The sequence below is a fragment of the Oncorhynchus tshawytscha genome, linkage group LG05 (genome assembly GCF_018296145.1).
Source record: "Oncorhynchus tshawytscha isolate Ot180627B linkage group LG05, Otsh_v2.0, whole genome shotgun sequence".
Classification (NCBI taxonomy): domain Eukaryota; kingdom Metazoa; phylum Chordata; class Actinopteri; order Salmoniformes; family Salmonidae; genus Oncorhynchus; species Oncorhynchus tshawytscha.
Window position 1 is genome coordinate 9,036,892 of NC_056433.1, and position 21,401 is coordinate 9,058,292.

Genomic DNA, 21,401 nt, shown 5'->3' on the forward strand with positions numbered 1-21,401 from the left:
TGTGGCCAGTGTAGTCAGTCCTAATGGCAGGGCTGGACCCATTGATGGGGTTGTCCATAACGATGATTCTATCAGTCAGAACAGCTGAGGAGAGGGGAGACAGAGGGAGAGGGGAGACAGAGGGAGAGGGGAGACATATGGAGAGGGGAGACAGAGGGAGATGGAGGGGGAGACAGATGGAGAGGGAGAGGGGAGACATATGGAGAGGGGAGACATATGGAGAGGGGAGACATATGGAGAGGGGAGACAGAGGGAGAGGGGAGACAGAGGGAGAGGGGAGACAGAGGGAGAGGGGAGACATATGGAGAGGGGAGACATATGGAGAGGGGAGACATATGGAGAGGGGAGACAGGGGGAGAGGGGAGACAGAGGGAGAGGGAAGGACATGAGGGGAGAAGAAGGTAGACATAGGGGGAGAGGGAGGGGGAGACAGAGGGAGAGGGGAGACAGAGGGAGAGGGAGGGGGAGACAGAGGAAGAGGGAGGGGGAGACAGAGGTAGAGGGAGGGGGAGACAGAGGAAGAGGGAGGGAGGGGGAGACAGAGGGAGAGGGAGGGGGAGACAGAGAGAGAGGGAGGGGGAGACAGAGGAAGAGGGAGGGAGAGGGGAGACAGAGGAAGAGGGAGGGGGAGACAGAGACAGAGGGAGGGAGAGACAGAGACAGAGGGAGGGAGAGGGGAGACAGAGGGAGAGGGAGGGGAGGGGAGACAGAGGGAGGGGGAGACAGAGGGAGAGGGGTGACAGAGGGAGAGGGAGGGGGAGACAGAGGGAGGGGGGAGACAGAGGGAAAGGGAGGGGGAGACAGAGGGAGTGGGAGGGGGAGACAGAGGGAGTGGGAGGGGGAGACAGAGGGAGAGGGAGGGGGAGACAGAGGGAGAGGGAGGGGGAGACAGAGGGAGAGGGAGGGGGAGACAGAGGGAGAGAGGGGGGGGAGACAGAGGGAGAGGGAGGGGGGAGGGGGACAGAGGGAGAGGGAGGGGGAGACAGAGGGAGAGGGAGGGGGAGACAGAGCGAGAGAGGGGGAGTGAGAAACGGGGGAGAAGGAGGGATACAGATGGGAGAGAGAGGGAGAGAGAGAGATACATGAGATGGAGTGGGAGAGGGTTGGAGGGAGGGAGGGGAGTAAGTGGGAGGGAGGGAAGAAGGGATATAGAGGAGGTTGGGAGAAAGAGGGAGGGAGTAAGAACACACAGAGAGACAGTTAGAGCACTGTAGACTGTAATGGTAATACCCACTAGACCACAACAGACACATTGTAGACTGTAATGCTAATACCCATCAGACCACAACAGACACACTGTAGACTGTATTGGTAATACCCACTAGACCACAACAGACACACAGTCCCCAGGGCTCATGGGTGACATAACAGTTGGGAATATGTAACTACAGTCAGGGTATTACAGAACATTGCAGCATCATACTATCTTGAATCACCCAAAAAGTTAATGAGTTAATGTGCCCAGCCCTGGGGAGGCATTGAAGTGTTAGTAAACTTTTTCATGGCAATATAAACGTGATCCCCCCCCCCCTTCTCAACGTTCCCATGAGGCTTTTAAACAGTCATGCATATTCTTAGGAATGGCTTGCTGGCTTCAGCATAACAACCAGTGATGTACGGATAAACACACAAAGATGCTCTCTGTTATTAATGATTATGTTACTTACAGTTTTGGCATCCTTTGTTGCGCAGTATCGCTTCTAAAGTGGTTCCAAAGACAAAGCGAACGTTTTGGAGCACCCCCTGCGAGAATCAATGGTACATTTTTACCTCTAGTACTGCACCGTTACTATCACTCTGCTCTATGCAACACTATGGATCACGTAGGGTTTCACAGATGGGTTTTCAATACAGTGTGTAACTTTTACGCATAGGTCTATGGGTTTTACGCACGATAATATTTACGCGTGTACGTGTTACACAATCCTATATTCAACACTTACTAAACATCTAAAGCAACTCGACAACGTATATTATCTGGGTCCATCATGCGTCGTCGCGTGAGCTCTGCATGTGCGCTTCACTTACCATGAACCGGTCCTTCACCGCTCCTTTCCCGATTCTGAGACGCGCCGTGATGGGAGTCTCCTGAGTGAGGATGCTCTGGATGGGAGCGTCCAGTTCCGCTGTGTTCACCTCCTCACAGCCAACATACAGCTGCGCCCGGTCCTCCTGCACGAACAGCGTAATATTCTTCCAGTGGCCCGTTGCCAAGTCCACATCTTCTATCGACACCACCTGTTGCTTATTCACTGTAGAGAAAACCACATCCAGGGTGTTCGCTTTCCCGTTGGAGACGATCTCGAACACGGCTCCGGATCCGTCACGCTTTTCCACCGTCAGGAGGGAGCCCCTGGTCCGCTTGAACTGCTTGAAGTTGAGGAGGAGAAGGAATCCCCTCTCCGCGTGGATGGAATCAATGAGGTCCCTGAAGGAGCTCTCGGGGACCTCGGGGATCAGGTCCGGGTTGAGGATCTTGTAGGCGGGACTGTATGGGTCGTCGCCCTTCACTAGGGTCACTCCGTGGTTCTTCTTGGAGACGTGGACCAGCTCGAACAGGTCGTACACGCTATTGTCGTCTCGGCTCTCTGTGTGCAGGAGACCGGGGAATGAGCGTAAACAGTTAGTCTTTGTCTACTTGTCTTTGGAATGGATTATTGTTGTTGTGAAGAATAAACTCTAAAATGATCTCTATGTTGAACCATTGTCAGGGTAAATCAATACATTAAGAGGATTTAATAATGCATGTAAAAACGTTGGTGTTTTTCTATAGTTTACTGTTCGAATCGAAGCTCAAACTCCTTTCATTCTAGAGTAGACGAACTCATCAGGAAAATGATTTCACCTGCAACTCGTACGCTCTCGCAGGTCCAAAGCATCAACAGCAGAAATATTCCTGTCAACTTCATGGTGAAACTGGTTTTTACCTATGAAAAATTAACATAGAAACGTCTAAGGTCCACTTTTCATAAAGGTTCATGTATGCGCACACATGACTGCAAGTCGCTTTGGATAAAAGCGTCTGCTAAATGTCATATATTATATTCATATTTATATATAAAATACATTTTTTTAAACATCTAAATAAACAATCATCAAAACACATTATTATTTCACACTTTATTATGTCACATTATTTATTTATAATTGAATATAATAATAAAAATATATATATTTGGATAGATTCCTTGAAAGAAAATCGAAATATTGCTCACCCACCTGTTGAATGAAAAGAGCAGAGAGAAACAGTCAAATCCAAATAGAAATGGAAATCCAATAATAATCCACAATATTCAAGCGTTTCTTTCTTCTTTTTTTTAACGGAAAGGGTTCTGATTTAATACGCAGAAATGTCGTTTCTTTTGTTGCTTTAATTTAATGGTAATTCTCTCCGGTATCGGACGCTAGAACTTAACTGTAAACCAGGGGACAAAGTGCTATTTAAATAGTTTCATGACATTCCTAAGAACGCGTCTCGCCCAATCGGATGGTAGTAGGAAAAAGGGACGAGCTTCTGGTGAGGGGGGGAGAAAAAAAGCGCCACATTCCAGAGGCCAAATTCCATGACTGGATCCACACTTAATAGAACATCGTTTCCGGTTATTGTCTCACACACGAGTCTGAAATGTTCTCGTTTTATAACAAAAATCCACCTCTCTATCTTTGAACCTTTTGCGCATGTTTGATAAATGTTGTTTTAATTCTCAATCACAGAATTGACATTATCAATCAAGTTTTCTGGCCAAGTGGCAAGTCATGCACATGTGTCTTTATCACCAGACTGCTGTACATCTATGTGAAAAGTTGAGTGAAAATAGAGGTGCTATTAAAAATCGTATAGAAAAGGGTCCTTATTTGTTTCCCCGACTGCGCTTCAGAGGTTTGGTAGAGGATGCTCAATCAGGCAACGGAAGGGATTTTATTCCCTACTGGTGTTCCAGGTTTGTCCGCTAGGAGTCGTTGTGAGCTCACTAGAGAGGCGCCGAGGGCCATTCTGCAATGATACGGATGAGAACACCTGGGTTTCCATAAAATCCACACACACACAGATGTCATGTACTTATTACCTGTTGTTATTTTTATCAGGTCAAAAATACAATTATATTCCATGTGACCTATGGCCTAAATGCATTTGTGGATGTTCTGGGCATAGTCATTTATAGGATATCTGTGGTTCGGGGTCACTATTTTTGTACTTGTATAGCTAAAATTGACTATAGTTCGAACTATATGTGAGAATGAATATAACTATAGTTTAGTTGCAGAAGACCGTTGTGAGTACTCTCCAATGAATGCAATGTAAAGACGAGTGAGAATACAAAAAGGGACATGATGAATATGTCTGGGTATTGGTGCAGGTAAACTGTCATTGACTATGACACATCTGGGTCAGACAAATGATGTGGTCGTAGGAAGGAAGGTCTGGGTCAGATATGATGATGTGGTAGGTAGGAAGGAAGGTCTGGGTCAGATATGATGATGTGGTAGGTAGGAAGGTCTGGGTCAGTCATGATGTGGTAGGTAGGAAAGTCTGGGTCAGACATAATGATGTGGTAGGTAGGAAAGTCTGGGTCAGTCATGATGTGGTAGGTAGGAAGGTCTGGGTCAGACATGATGATGTGGTAGGTAGGAAGGTCTGGGTCAGACATGATGATGTGGTAGGTAGGAAGGTCTGGGTCAGACATGATGATGTGGTAGGTAGGAAAGTCTGGGTCAGTCATGATGTGGTAGGTAGGAAGGTCTGGGTCAGAAATGATGATGTGTAGGTAGGAAGGTCTGGGTCAGACATAATGATGTGGTAGGTAGGAAAGTCTGGGTCAGTCATGATGTGGTAGGTAGGAAGGTCTGGGTCAGACATGATGATGTGGTAGGTAGGAAGGTCTGGGTCAGACGTGATGATGTGGTAGGTAGGAAGGTCTGGGTCAGACATGAAGATGTGGTAGGTAGGAAGGTCTGGGTCAGATATGATGATGTGCAAGGTAATATAGTTTAACAAAGACATCAGCTGACATTCTCATCCTGGGGTTTTCACAGTCACAGCAAGGGTATACTGCTGGAGTGTATGCGTGTGTGTGTGTGTGTGTGTGCGTGTGTGTGTGTGAGTGTGTGTGAGAGTGTGTGCCTGAGTGTGTGTGAGTGTGTGCGTGTGTGTGAGTGTGTGTGTGAGTGTGTGAGTGTGTGTGTGTGTGTGTGAGTGTGTGTGTGTGTGAGTGCTTGCTCGTGTAACAGTATCGCTTCCGTCCCTCTCCTCGCCCCAACCAGGGACCCTCTGCTCGAACCAGGGACCCTCTGCTCGAAACAGGGACCCTCTGCTCGAAACAGGGACCCTCTGCTCGAACCAGGGATCCTCTGCTCAAACCAGGGACCCTCTGCTCGAACCAGGGACCCTCTGCTCGAAACCACGGACCCTCTGCTCGAACCAGGGACACTCTGTTCGAACCAGGGACCCTCTGTTCGAACCAGGGACCCTCTGCTCGAACCACGGACCCTCTGCTCAAACCAGGGACCCTCTGTTCGAACCAGGGACCCTCTGCTCGAACCACGGACCCTCTGCACGAACCAGGGACCCTCTGCTCGAACCAGGGACCCTCTGCACACGTCGACAACAGCCACCCTCGAAGCATCGTTACCCATCGCCCCAGAAAAGCCGTGGCCCTTGCAGAGCAAAGGGGAAACAACTACTTCAAGGTCTCAGAGCGAGTGACATCACCGATTGAAACGCTATTAGCGCGCACCACCGCTAACTAGCTAGCCATTTCACATCGGTTACACTCGCAACATGTGTGTGTGTGTGTGTGTTTGTTAATGTTCGTGGATGTCTGTGTGTGGCATCCTCACTAGCCCCTAGGTCTCATTATCTTGGCTCTCCTTCACCAAACGGTTCCCTGAGTCTTGGCTAAAGTCATGTTTTCATACACCGTCCAGCGTCCAGCTCAGCTATCAAAACCACAAGCTGAAACATGTGGCGTTTTCAACACCTTCCTAATATTGAGTTGCACCCCCCCCCCTCCATTCTTGATACACACGGGAAACTGTTGAGCATGAAAACCTCAGCCGAGTTTCAGTTCTTGACACACTCAAATCGGTGCGCATTCAAAGGCACTTAATCAATATTTAGTCTTTCCCATTCACCCTCTGAATGGCACACATACACCATCCATGTCTCAGCACTAGCGGTTCTGGGGGGTTTTTGCAGTGCCCCTGTGACAACTATTTTGGACCCCCTTGCGGCCCCCTAAATGTGGAGTATGAAATCATTTTTACATAACTAGTTTTTGCTGTCGTTCTTTTAAAAACATTTTTTTTTACATCCGTTATTAATGTAACTGGCCCCTCTAACAGTACAACTGGCCCCTCTAACAGTACAACTGGCCCCTTTAACAGTACAACTGGCCCCTCTAACAGTACAACTGGCCCCTCTAACAGTGCAACTGGCCCCTCTAACATTACAACTGGCCCCTCTAACAGTACAACTGGCCCCTCTAACAGTACAACTGGCCCCTCTAACAGTACAACTGGCCCCTCTAACAGTACAACTGGCCCCTCTAACAGTACAACTGGCCCCTCTAACAGTACAACTGGCCCCAGCTTGCCCCCCCAGTTGAAATGGTCTAGAACCGCCACTGTGCCTCGATTGTCTCAAGGCTTAAAAATCCTTCTTTAACCTCTCCTACCCCTTCATCTACACGGATTGAAGTGGATTTAACAAGTGACATCAATGAGGGATCATAACATTCACCTGGATTCACCAGGTTAGTCTATGTCAGTGGTCACCAACCTGTTGATCACGATTGACTTGTCGATCTCCAAGTCATTTCTAGTCGATTGCCAAACATTTCTGTAAAAAACCCAACGATAAATCATTGTGTCCCTATTTTTTTTTTCTCTGGCTGTTGGTGGTAGGTGCAGTCAATTCAGCTGCCCTGCGCGGCAGGTGGGCAAACGGTTGCCATTTCATGTGTCTGAAGGTACACACTGTTGCCATTTCATGTGTCTGAAGGTACACACTGTTGCCATTTCATGTGTCTGAAGGTACAAACTCTACCTTCCCGGTGGGCCTGGAGAGGAAACCAAGTGCATTATGTCACCGCTGGCCAATCAGATTGCTCAGATGACCGAGTCTGCAGTAACGTAGCAGGCATAGAAGAAAGCTACGGCAAAGTTGACACTGTGAGATTTCTTAACGTTTAAAACTATGACTAGAGAGAGACTGTCAACGAATGCAGCAAAGAGCTGCTGTTTTTATGAGTGAGTTCATGTTTAAGTTCTTACTCAGCTCTGTCAACACTTTGTATTCAACACTTTTATAACCCATAAAATGCGCGTTCTTCCTATTTCCACTCAGCGCCACAACAAGCAGAGTAGCAGTAATGAATGAGGAGGAACGTGGATCTATAGGCGTTGTTGTAGTTATTATTAGCGGCTTGTGGCTTTTTTAATATCGAGGAATATTTAACTTTCTCTGTCATGGACTAACAACATGCATTTGTGCATGAGGCAGAAATAATGCTGTGCGACTCGAGTTTCGCCATCAGCTGGAAGACGGTGTCCCTTTTCGTTCAGTGTCAGTGGAGGAAAGGGAGAGAGGAGGGATGTTGAGAGACGGACCCTCAGTCTGCTGCGTTGACATGTAAATTCAAGCAAAGCCAGCATGCGGTGTTAATCTATTGGGCTTATAGTTTACTGCACAAACCTCATTGCTACAGAACTGTTTTTAATTGGTTAAAGTTCCGTAGGCTTACCTTTTTTAAGTCATGTAAATAAAAAATCAGAGCGGTAGATCTCAACATTTTGACTCAGAAAGTGATCTTGACAAGTTTGGTGACCATGGTGACTATGTCATGAAAATAGCTTTTGGATACACAGCGTATCTATCTATTCGACTCACTCCCACCTGTCAATGAAACTGACCTGATCCTGTCCTCTGTCTAGGCCTACAACACAAACATACGTCATGGTGATACGATCAGGACAGGGTGAAAAATGTGGATCATAATCTTGACAAATTATTGAATTATTTGCACAATTCGCACGACAACAATTTGTCTTCTTTCTGTCTCTGGTCAGAGAGTCCAGAGTCCAGTTGGCCTGTTTACGACCTGAGGCAGTACTGGACAGTAGTTTGGATACTGTAAATGCTCCAGTATTGTATGTGTAGTGTGGCAGTGTGCTACAACTTTGATGACAACAGCATTGTCCTGTCACTTTGTCACAGGGAGTCACGACAACAACATTGTCCAGTCACATTGTCACGGGGAGTCAGGTTTCCATTCAAAAGTGTGAGTCATCAATTAAGATTTTTCTGAGCGGGACCTGCTAGAGGAGGTGTTAGTGAATGTGAGGACATGCGCACACACTCCCATTCCCCCTTGGCGTGCAAGTGTAAGGGATGTGAAACGGCTAGCTTAGTTAGCGGGTATGGGCGAGGGGACGGTCTAAAGTTATACTGTTACATTGGTGCCGTGACCCGGATCATTGGTTGCTGCGGATAAAGGAGGAGGTCAAAAGGGGGGTGAGTGTAACGGATGTGAAACGGCTAGCTTAGTTAGCGGTGCGCGCTAAATAGCGTTTCAATTGGTGACGTCACTTGCTCTGAGACCTTGAAGTAGTGGTTCCCCTTGCTCTGAGACCTTGAAGTAGTAGTTCCCCTTGCTCTGAGACCTTGAAGTAGTAGTTCCCCTTGCTCTGAGACCTTGAAGTAGTAGTTCCCCTTGCTCTGAGACCTTGAAGTAGTAGTTCCCCTTGCTCTGAGACCTTGAAGTAGTAGTTCCCCTTGCTCTGAGACCTTGAAGTAGTGGTTCCCCTTTGCTCTGCAAGGGCCGCGGCTTTTGTGGAGTGATGGGTAACGATGCTTCGGAGGGTGACTGTTGGTGATGTGTGCAGAGGGTCCCTGGTTCGTGCCCGGCTATGGGCGAGGGGACGGTCTAAAGTTATACTGTTACACAAGACAGTGATCCAAATTGGGATGAAGTCCATCTACCGTTGGCCCTATACTCCCAAATTAAAATCAAATCAAATTTTATTGGTCACATACACATATTTAGCAGATGTTATGTGATGCTTGTGTTCATAGCTCCAACAGTGCGGTAGTATCAAACGATACACAACAGTACACACAAATCTAAAAGTAAAATAATGGAACTAAGAAACATATAAATATTAGGATGAGCAATGTCAGAGTGGAATTGACTAAATACAGTAGAAGAGAATACAGTATATACATATGAGATGAGTAAAGCAGTATGTAAACATTGTTAAAGTGACTAGTGTTCCATCATTAAAGTGGCTAGTGACTCCAAGTCTACAGTCGTGGCCAAAAGGTTTGAGAATTTTCACAAAGTTTGCTGCTTCAGTGTCTTTAGATATTTTTGTCAGATGTCACTATGGAATACTGAAGTATAATTACTAGCATATCATATGTGTCAAAGGCTTTTATTGACAATTACATGAAGTTGATGCAAAGAGTCAATATTTGCAGTGTTGACCCTTCTTTTTCAAGACCTCTGCAATCCACCCTGGCATGCTGCCAATTAACTTCTGGGCCACATCCTGACTGATGGCAGCCCATTCTTGCATAATCAATGCTTGGAGTTTGTCAGAATTTGTGGGGTTTTGTTTGTCCACCCGCCTCTTGAGGATTGACCACAAGTTCTCAATGGGATTAAGGTCTGGGGAGTTTCCTGGCCATGAGAAGCAACCCCACACACGAATGGTCTCAGGATGCTTTACTGTTGGCATGACACAGGACTGATGGTAGCGCTCACCTTGTCTTCTCCGGACAAGCTTTTTTCCGGATGCCCCAAACAATCGGAAAGGGGATTCATCAGAGAAAATGACTTAACCCCGGTCCTCAGTAGTCCAATCCCTGTACCTTTTGCAGAATATCAGTCTGTCCCTGATGTTTTTCCTGGAGAGAAGTGGCTTCTTTGCTGCCTTTCTTGACACCAGGCCATCCTCCAAAAGTCTTCACCTCACTGTGCGTGCAGATGCACTCACACCTGCCTGCTGCCATTCCTGAGCACGCGCTGTACTGGTGGTGCCCCGATCCCGCAGCAGGTCCTGGCGCTTGCTGGACATTCTTGGGCATCCTGAAGCCTTCTTCACAACAATTGAACTGCTCTCCTTGAAGTTCTTGATGATCAGATAAATGGTTGATTTAGGTGCAATCTTACTGGTAGCAATATCCTTGCCCGGGAAGCCCTTTTTGTGCCATGCAATGATGACAGCACGTGTTTCCTTGCAGGTAACCATGATTGACAGAGGAAGGACAATGATTCCAAGCACCACCCTCCTTTTGAAGCTTCCAGTCTGTTATTCAAACTCAATCAGCATGACAGAGTGATCTCCAGCCTTGTCAACACTCACACCTCTGTTAATGAGAGAATCACTGACATGATGTCAGCTGGTCCTTTTGTGGCAGGGCTGAAATGCAGTGGAAATGTTTTTTGGGGGATTCAGTTCATTTGCATGGCAAAGAGGGACTTTGCAATTAATTGCAATTCATCTGATCACTCTTCATACCATTCTGGAGTATATGCAATTTGATATCATACAAACTGAGGCAGCAGACTGTGGAAATTATTATTTGTGTCATTCTCAAAACTTTTGGCCATGACTGTAGGGCAGCAGCCTCTGAGGTGCAGGGTTGAGTAACCGGGTGGAAGCCAGCTAGTGATGGCTATTTAACAGCCTGATGGCCTTGAGATAGAAGCTGTTTTTCAGTCTCTCGGTCCCAGCTTTGATGCACCTGTATCGACCTCACCTCCTGGATGGTAGCGGTGTGAACAGGCCGTGGCTCGGGTGGTTGATGTCCTTGATCAATTTGGCCTTGCTGTGACATTGGGTGCTGTAGGTGTCCTGGAGGGCAGTCAGTTTGCCCCTGGTGATGCGTTAGGCAGACCACACCGCCCTCTGGAGAGCCCTGCGGTTGCAGGCGATGTAGTTGCCGCACAAGGTGGTGATACAGGTTATAGTCGTGAGATCACACTGACCTTTGACCTCTATATCTGTCCCCTCAGGGCCCAGCTGTTCACTGGGTCCGAGTATTCTACAGTGAGTGCATCACCAGCCGACCGTCATCAATCGTCTGTGTTTACCTGCTTCATCCTCCAGACATTCTCTCCCGTTGTTATGAATTCTAATATGTCCTGCTGTGGCTTACTATAGCTTTGCCAGACACTCACAGACAGATAGCGTAACCACTCTGTTGCTAAGAGCTAGGCTAACTCCCAAATGGCATCCTATTCCCTATGTAGTGCACTACTTTTGACCAGGGCCCACAAGCCTCTGGTCAAAAGTAGTGCATTATGTAGGGTAAAGGGAGCCATTTGGGAAGGAGGCAGAACAGGGTGTGCAGCAATATATTGGATTGGTGACGCAGGTTTATTTTTACATTTCTTTGACTAGAAACGTGTAAAAGCATGCTTGTGATTCAGTGTTTAGTGTTGACAAAGTACGCAGGTTCAGATACTGTGGAGTGGAGTGTGTTTGGAACAACACACAGAGAGGAATTGGTAGTCTAAGCATTCAGATCATTGAGCTACTGCTACTACTGCTACTGCTACTACTACTACTACTGCTACTACTGCTGCTACTACTGCTACTACTACTGCTGCTACTGCTACTACTACTGCTGCCGCTGCTACTGCTACTACTGCTACTGCTACTACTACTACTGCTACTGCTACTACTACTGCTACTACTACTGCTACTACTGCTACTGCTACTACTACTACTGCTACTGCTACTACTACTGCTGCTACTACTGCTACTACTGCTACTGCTACTACTGCTACTACTACTGCTGCTACTGCTACTACTACTGCTGCTACTACTGCTACTACTGCTACTGCTACTACTGCTACTACTACTGCTGCTACTGCTACTACTACTGCTGCCGCTGCTACTACTGCTACTGCTACTACTACTGCTACTGCTACTGCTACTACTACTGCTGCTACTACTGCTACTACTGCTACTGCTGCTACTGCTGCTACTACTACTACTGCTGCTACTACTACTACTGCTGCTACTGCTACTACTACTACTGCTACTGCTACTGCTACTACTACTGCTGCTACTACTGCTACTACTGCTACTGCTGCTACTACTGCTACTGCTGCTACTGCTGCTACTACTACTACTGCTGCTACTACTACTACTGCTACTACTGCTACTACTACTACTGCTACTGCTACTACTGCTACTGCTACTGCTACTACTGCTACTTCTACTACTACTGCTGCTGCTACTGCTACTACTGCTACTACTGCTGCTACTGCTGCTGCTACTGCTTTTGCTGATGCTACTGCTACTACTACTACTACTACTGCTGCTGCTACTGCTACTACTGATGCTACTGCTACTACAGCTACTACTACAGCTGCTACTGCTTTTGCTGATGCTACTGCTACTACTACTACTACTGCTGCTGCTACTGCTACTACAGCTACTACAGCTACTACTACTGCTGCTACTGCTTTTGCTGATGCCACTACTACTGCTGCTATTAATACTGCTACTGCTACTACTACCAATTCTACTACTGCTACTGTTAATTCTACTACTACTACTAATGCTGCTCTTAATGTTACTACTGCTGCTGCTACTACTACTACTACTACTGCGATTACTACTTAAACCTACTTAAACTTGCAAAAGGAAGGCTTAACTAATACAATTCAGTACAGAAACACACACACTCTCTCTCTCTCTCGCTCTCTCTCTCACTCACTTCCTTGCCCCTCTGCATGTTGATAATTCCTTGTAACCCTCACAGCCAGGCTTGGTGTTTCGATGCCCTGCGTGTGAACCTCAGCCAGTAACAGGTACATGCTGTACAGGCTGTACCTAACTAATGATAGGCATCCAGGAAATCAGTGAGTAACTCTTTATGACAGGTTACCAACTCTGCCGTGCCTTTTGTCTCCTCTCCTCTGATGTACGGATTCACCCTATCAGCAGGCCCTGACCTGACCATGTGCTGGCAGAGAGAGAGAGAGAGAACCCACTTCTCTCTGGAGGGTAATGGTTCATACATACCTATCAGCAGGCCCTGACCTGACCATGTGCTAGCAATGAGAGAGAGAACCCACTTCTCTCTGGAGGGTAATGGTTCATACATACCTATCAGCAGGCCGTGACCTGACCATGTGCTAGCAATGAGAGAGAGAACCCACTTCTCTCTGGAGGGTAATGGTTCATACATACCTATCAGCAGGCCGTGACCTGACCATGTGCTAGCAATGAGAGAGAGAACCCACTTCTCTCTGGAGGGTAATGGATCACACATACCTACCAGCAGGCCCTGACCTGACCCTGTGCTGGCAGAGAGAGATCCAACTCCTCTCTGGAGGGTAATGGTTCATACATACCTACCAGCAGGCCCTGACCTGACCCTGTGCTGGCAGAGAGAGATCCAACTCTTCTCTGGAGGGTAATGGATCACACATACCTACCAGCAGGCCCTGACCTGACCCTGTGCTGGCAGAGAGAGATCCAACTCCTCTCTGGAGGGTAATGGATCATACATACCTACCAGCAGGCCCTGACCTGACCCTGTGCTGGCAGAGAGAGATCCAACTCCTCTCTGGAGGGTAATGGTTCATACATACCTACCAGCAGGCCCTGACCTGACCCTGTGCTGGCAGAGAGAGATCCAACTCCTCTCTGGAGGGTAATGGATCATACAGCAAGGCCATAGTCCTTTATGCTCCTGTTACACTCCAGACCTGGGTTCAAATCATATTTGTTTTCTTTTACAAACTTTCAGTGTTTCATTGTGCCTGACCTGGAGTGCCAGACGGGCATGGCTTGTACTTTTGGGACTGTGCCATTGGTTCCATTGCCCCAGCAAAAATACTCACCCAGCAAAAATACTCACCATTGATGTGAAGAAACACTGTGGATCAGTGTTTAAGGACTAGAGGAGAGGAGAGAGGTTTGATCAGTGTTTTAGGACTTGAGGAGAGGAGAGAGGTTTGATCAGTGTTTTAGGACTTGAGGAGAGGAGAGAGGTTTGATCAGTGTTTTAGGACTTGAGGAGAGGAGAGCGGTTTAATCAGTGTTTTAGGACTTGAGGAGAGAGATTCAATCAGTGTTTTAGGACTGGAGGAGAGAGATTCAATCAGTGTTTTAGGACTGGAGGAGAGAGATTCAATCAGTGTTTTAGGACTAGAGGAGAGGAGAGAGGTTTGATCAGTGTTTCAGGACTAGAGGAGAAGAGAGAGGTTTTATCAGTGTTTTAGGACTAGAGGAGAGGAGAGAGGTTTGATCAGTGTTTTAGGACTAGAGGAGAGGAGAGAGATTTGATCAGTGTTTCAGGACTAGAGGAGAGGAGAGAGGTTTGATCAGTGTTTTAGGACTGGAGGAGAGAGATTCAATCAGTGTTTTAGGACTAGAGGAGAGGAGAGAGGTTTGATCAGTGTTTCAGGACTAGAGGAGAAGAGAGAGGTTTAATCAGTGTTTCAGGACTAGAGGAGAAGAGAGAGGTTTAATCAGTGTTTCAGGACTAGCGGAGAGGAGAGAGGTTTAATCAGTGTTTTAGGACTGGAGGAGAGAGATTCAATCAGTGTTTTAGGACTAGAGGAGAGGAGAGAAGTTTGATCAGTGTTTTAGGACTAGAGGAGAGAGGTTTGATCAGTGTTTTAGGACTAGAGGAGAGGAGAGAGGTTTAATCAGTGTTTCAGGACTAGAGGAGAAGAGAGAGGTTTGATCAGTGTTTTAGGAGTAGAGGAGAGGAGAGAGGTTTGATCGGTGTTTTAGGACTAGAGGAGAGGAGAGAGGTTTGATCAGTGTTTTAGGACTAGAGGAGAGGAGAGAGGTTTGATCAGTGTTTTAGGACTAGAGGAGAGAGATTTGATCAGTGTTTTAGGACTAGAGGAGAGAGGTTTGATCAGTGTTTTAGGACTAGAGGACAGGAGAGAGGTTTGATCAGTGTTTTAGGACTAGAGGAGAGAGAGTTTGATCAGTGTTTTAGGACTAGACTAGAGGAGAGAGGTTTGATCAGTGTTTTAGGACTAGGGGAGAGAGGTTTGATCAGTGTTTTAGGACTAGAGGAGAGGAGAGAGGTTTAATCAGTGTTTTAGGACTGGAGGACAGAGATTCAATCAGTGTTTTAGGACTAGAGGAGAGGAGAGAGGTTTAATCAGTGTTTTAGGACTAGAGGAGAGGAGAGAGGTTTGATCAGTGTTTTAGGACTAGAGGAGAGGAGATCAGTGTTCAATCAGTGTTTTAGGACTAGAGGAGAGGAGAGAGGTTCAATCAGTGTTTTAGGACTAGAGGAGAGGAGAGAGGTTCAATCAGTGTTTCAGGACTAGAGGAGAGAGGTTTAATCAGTGTTTTAGGACTAGAGGAGAGGAGAGAGGTTTGATCAGTGTTTTAGGACTAGAGGAGAGGAGAGCAGTTTGATCAGTGTTTTAGGACTAGAGGAGAGGAGAGAGGTTTGATCACTGTTTCAGGACTAGAGGAGAGGAGAGCGGTTTGATCAGTGTTTTAGGACTAGAGGAGAGGAGAGAGGTTTGATCAGTGTTTTAGGACTAGATTAGAGGAGAGAGGTTTGATCACTGTTTCAGGACTAGAGGAGAGGAGAGAGGTTTGATCAGTGTTTTAGGACTAGAGGAGTGGAGAGAGGTTTGATCAGTGTTTTAGGACTAGATTAGAGGAGAGAGGTTTGATCAGTGTTTTAGGGGTAGAGGAGAGAGGTTTGATCAGTGTTTTAGGACTGGAGGAGAGAGGTTTGATCAGTGTTTTAGGACTAGAGGAGAGGAGAGAGGTTTGATCAGTGTTTTAGGACTAGAGGAGAGGAGAGAGGTTTGATCAGTGTTTTAGGACTAGAGGAGAGAGGTTTAATCAGTGTTTTAGGACTAGAGGAGAGGAGAGAGGTTTGATCAGTGTTTCAGGACTAGAGGAGAGGAGAGAGGTTTGATCAGTGTTTCAGGACTAGAGGAGAGGAGAGAGGTTTGATCAGTGTTTCAGGACTTGAGGAGAGGAGAGAGGTTTGATCAGTGTTTTAGGACTAGAGGAGAGGAGAGAGGTTTGATCAGTGTTTCAGGACTAGAGGAGAAGAGAGAGGTTTTATCAGTGTTTTAGGACTAGAGGACAGGAGAGAGGTTTGATCAGTGTTTTAGGACTAGAGGAGAGGAGAGAGATTTGATCAGTGTTTCAGGACTAGAGGAGAGGAGAGAGGTTTGATCAGTGTTTTAGGACTGGAGGAGAGAGATTTGATCAGTGTTTTAGTGCTACAGGAGAGAGGTTTGATCAGTGTTTTAGGACTTAGGGCTGTCATGGCCTTTTACTGAAGAGTGGGTTTCATCTGGCCACTACCATAAAGGCCTGATTGGTGGAGGGCTGCAGAGATGGCTGTCCTTCTGGAAGATTCTCTGGAGCTCTGTCAGAGTGACCATTGGGTTCGTGGTTACCTCTCTGAACAAGGCCCTTCTCGCCCTATTGCTCAGTTTGGTCGGGTAGCCAGCTCTAGGTGAGAACCCCCCACTCTCCAAAGGGTGAGAGTTAATATAGAACACCCCCTATAGTTGAGAATGATATAGAACCTCCCCCCCTTCAAAAGGGTAAGAGTAAAAATAGAACCCACCCTCCAATGGGTGAGAGTTAATATGTAACCCCTCCTCCAAAAGGTGAGAGTTAATATAGCACCCCCCTCCTCCAAAGGGTGAGAGTTAATATAGAACTCCCGTCCTCCAAAGGGTGAGAGTTAATATAGAACCCCCGTCCTCCAAAGGGTGAGAGTTAATATAGAACCCCCTCCTCCAAAGGGTGAGAGTTAATATAGAACCCCCTCCTCCAAAAGGTGAGAGTTAATATAGAACCCCCTCCTCCAAAGGGTGAGAGTTAATATAGAACCCCCTCCTCCAAAGGGTGAGAGTTAATATAGAACCCCCTCCTCTAAAGGGTGAGAGTTAATATAGAACCCCCTCCAAAGGGTGAGAGATAATATAGAACCGCCCCCTCCTCTAAATGTTGAGAGTTAATATAGAACCCCCCTCCAAAGGGTGAGAGTTAATATAGAACCCCCTCCAAAGGGTGAGAGATAATATAGAACCGCCCCTGCAAAGGGTGAGAGTTAATATAGAACACCCCCAAAAGGTGAGAGTGAATATAGAACCCCCCAAAAAAGGTGAGAGTGAATATAGAACCCCCAAAAGGTGAGAGTGAATATAGAACCCCTCTCCCCCTCCAAAGGGTGAGGATTAATATAGAATCCCTCCTCTCCCCCAAAAGGGTGAGAGTTCATATAGAACCCCCCAAAGGGTGAGAGTTTATGTAGAACCCCGCCTTCCCCCTCCAAAGTGTGAGAGTTAATATAGAACCCCCCCAAAAGGTGAGACTTAATATGACCCCCTTTCCCCCAAAAGGTGATACTTTGCCTGAGGACATCCAGGGCAAAGTGCTGTCTGACTGGAGATCATAACCCCAACAGCTCCTATTAACCAGAACTAATCACTATTAGAGGGGGAGAAACACAGTACATTACACCGCCTGAAAAGAGAGCCCAGGCATGTGTGTAGGCCTCTAGTATGTTCACGTGTAAAGTGGTGTTAAAAATAACCTGACAATGCCACTAGTACAGTACAGTATCCAGCCGCAGCAGGCAACTGGGGTACACCCCTGTCTTGGACATGCAGATCAAATGATCTGGGACCTGAAGATTTAAGTTAGCTCCCGAAGCTAATGCCTAGATTGTTGCCCAGCGGGCTAACACAGTCGGTCACGCTATCACCGAATTGGTGCTTCAGCATCACTTCACTGTCCTGAAGTATGTCTGACGAGAGGTTCAGACCTGTCTTTGACCACCTGGACAGGTCTTTCAGTTATTAACCCCTCCCTGCTCCTCCTCTTCCCTCGTTCCCTACTTCCTGTAATGCCTAATAGAAAAAGGCATCAGTGTGTTCACCCAAGACGTGACTGTGTCCTGGACAATTCCTTGGGCTGGAGTCGGTCTGCTCTGAGAACCAGAGATGTGTTGCCACAAGCCACACTGCACATGGTGTTGTCTAACTGTCTACTAGTGTTGAAGAATGTTTTCTTGACTTGGTTCCATCAGTCTGACTATTAGAAGGTCATGCTGTGCCATGCTTCTTTTTAATAGTATTCCGCCATTCCGTAGACAATGTCATTTGCATTCCAGAACCCGGCAACGGAATGGAAAACAAAAGAATGCTGGGTGTTTTTGAATCTGAATCATCTGGTAATTTTACAGCTCAGAGGCAGAGCTGTGGATTTCACTTAACTTCTGTTCTGATGGTGAAATTATTCGGGGAATTGTTTTCTCCAAATTTGGCAAATGAATGCCATGGACTCTCTTGATTCCTAGGAATAGCATAGCTAGCATTTGACTCATTTTATTCTTTACCCAAGACCTGAAATAGATTATTTTGGAAAGCCATGCTATAATAGCTAACAGGAAAAGACTGAAATAGTACCTGAAAATATACATAAAGGATGTTGTTGGCTATAACTCAAAAAGCATCTGCTCTCTGCTGTCAAAGGGAAATCATATATCTCATGTTAAATAACCAGAAATAATTGGCCAGGTAAAATGTTCTCCACAACACTGGGACAAAGAACAACACTGTTACATCACACCACTCGTTAGACAGCTATTTTCCACGCTGCACGAAAACAATGGGCTAATGAGATGTCATATATCAGTCTTAACCTTCTGGGATATGTAGGCAGTCTGCAGGCGGCATTAAAAGGGAGATACAAATGTGCGTATGTTGACGTGTGCACTTGTCTTTTCAGCTGGCTTGACATCATGGACTTACATATCTGTATTCACCAAAATAGGCTATAACTGTGTGGTGCTGTGCAACCATGATTCAATGTCCAATGAGCATGAGATTTTGAAAAGCATCCCTTATTCACGCACACACACACACACACACACACACACACACACACACACACACACACACACACACACACACACACACACACACACACACACACACACACACACACACACACACACACACACACACACACACACAGTAATAGGCACAATAAATGATCATATTATTATTTTGGGGTAATATCTTTGTGGCTCATTCACATGATACTGTAAAGCAGACTAGTATTTTAGGATATGAGATGGTAATTGTGGTTATTACTGACTGTGGTGACCTGAAAAAACAGTCATCCTTAGCCCCCTCACATTGTTCTCCTCTCTTAGTCCCCTCACCCTGTTCTTCTCTCTTAGCCCCCTCACCCTGTTATACTCTCTTAGGCCCCTCACCCTGTTGACTGACTCCAGCTGACTCCACACTCCAAGACTGCTTCCATCACGTGGACTGAGAGATGTTTCGTATTGCGTCAGATAACAACATTGACGAATACGCTGATTCGGTGTGCGAGTTCATTAGAACGTGCGTTGAAGATGTCGTTCCCATAGCAACGATTAAAACATTCCCTAACCAGAAACCGTGGATTGATGGCAGCATTCGTGTGAAACTGAAAGCGCGAACCACTGCTTTTAATCAGGGCAAGGTGTCTGGTAACATGACCGAATACAAACAGTGCAGCTATTCCCTCCGCAAGGCTATCAAACAAGCTAAGCGTCAGTACAGAGACAAAGTAGAATCTCAATTCAACAGCTCAGACACAAGAGGCATGTGGCAGGGTCTACAGTCAATCACGGACTACAGGAAGAAATCCAGCCCAGTCACGGACCAGGATGTCTTGCTCCCAGGCAGACTAAATAACTTTTTTGCCCGCTTTGAGGACAATACAGTGCCACTGACACGGCCTGCAATGAAAACATGCGGTCTCTCCTTCACTGCAGCCGAGGTGAGTAAGACATTTAAACGTGTTAACCCTCGCAAGGCTGCAGGCCCAGACGGCATCCCCAGCCGTGCCCTCAGAGCATGCGCAGACCAGCTGGCCGGTGTGTTTACGGACATATTCAATCAATCCCTATACCAGTCTGCTGTTCCCACATGCTTCAAGAGGGCCACCATTGTTCCTGTTCCCAAGAAAGCTAAGGTAACTGAGCTAAACGACTACCGCCCCGTAGCACTCACATCCGTCATCATGAAGTGCTTTGAGAGACTAGTCAAGGACCATATCACCTCCACCCTACCTGACACCCTAGACCCACTCCAATTTGCTTACCGCCCAAATATGTCCACAGACGATGCAATCTCAACCACACTGCACACTGCCCTAACCCATCTGGACAAGAGGAATACCTATGTGAGAATGCTGTTCATCGACTACAGCTCGGCATTCAACACCATAGTACCCTCCAAGCTCGTCATCAAGCTCGAGACCCTGGGTCTCGACCCCGCCCTGTGCAACTGGGTACTGGACTTCCTGACGGGCCGCCCCAGGTGGTGAGGGTAGGCAACAACATCTCCTCCCCGCTGATCCTCAACACTGGGGCCCCACAAGGATGCGTTCTGAGCCCTCTCCTGTACTCCCTGTTCACCCACGACTGCGTGGCCACGCACGCCTCCAACTCAATCATCAAGTTTGCGGACGACACAACAGTGGTAGGCTTGATTACCAACAACGACGAGACGGCCTACAGGGAGGAGGTGAGGGCCCTCGGAGTGTGGTGTCAGGAAAATAACCTCACACTCAACGTCAACAAAACTAAGGAGATGATTGTGGACTTCAGGAAACAGCAGAGGGAACACCCCCTATCCACATCGATGGAACAGTAGTGGAGAGGGTAGCAAGTTTTAAGTTCCTCGGCATACACATCACAGACAAACTGAATTGGTCCACTCACACAGACAGCATCGTGAAGAAGGCGCAGCAGCGCCTCTTCAACCTCAGGAGGCTGAAGAAATTTGGCTTGTCACCAAAAGCACTCACAAACTTCTACAGATGCACAATCGAGAGCATCCTGGCGGGCTGTATCACCGCCTGGTACGGCAACTGCTCCGCCCTCAACCGTAAGGCTCTCCAGAGGGTAGTGAGGTCTGCACAACGCATCACCGGGGGCAAACTACCTGCCCTCCAGGACACCTACAGCACCCGATGTTACAGGAAGGCCATAAAGATCATCAAGGACTTCAACCACCCGAGCCACTGCCTGTTCACCCCGCTGTCATCCAGAAGGCGAGGTCAGTACAGGTGCATCAAAGCTGGGACCGAGAGACTGAAAAACAGCTTCTATCTCAAGGCCATCAGACTGTTAAACAGCCACCACTAACATTGAGTGGCTGCTGCCAACACACTGACAATGACACTGACTCAACTCCAGCCACTTTAATAATGGGAATTGATGGGAAATGATGTAAATATATAAACAATGCTACCTTATATAATGTTACTTACCCTACATTATTCATCTCATATGCATACGTATATACTGTACTCTATATCATCGACTGCATCCTTATGTAATACATGTATCACTAGCCACTTTAACTGTG

The 21,401-nt window shown here is 46.9% G+C and overlaps 1 protein-coding gene across 1 annotated transcript in view; it reads right to left on the reverse strand.

Moving 5' to 3' along the window:
* thbs1b (thrombospondin 1b) overlaps positions 1-3,411 on the reverse strand; it is a 22,582-nt gene extending 19,171 nt beyond the window's left edge. The window contains exons 1-5 of the mRNA XM_042321429.1: positions 3,220-3,411; positions 2,846-2,927; positions 2,029-2,588; positions 1,668-1,743; positions 1-84 (exon numbers count right to left, since the gene is read on the reverse strand). The exon at positions 1-84 is cut by the window's left edge and continues 9 nt beyond it. Coding sequence (XP_042177363.1) covers positions 1-84; positions 1,668-1,743; positions 2,029-2,588; positions 2,846-2,909 — 784 coding nt within the window. The 5' untranslated portion in view covers positions 2,910-2,927; positions 3,220-3,411. The remainder of the gene's footprint in view (positions 85-1,667; positions 1,744-2,028; positions 2,589-2,845; positions 2,928-3,219) is intronic.
* Between the last annotated feature and the right edge of the window lie 17,990 nt (positions 3,412-21,401).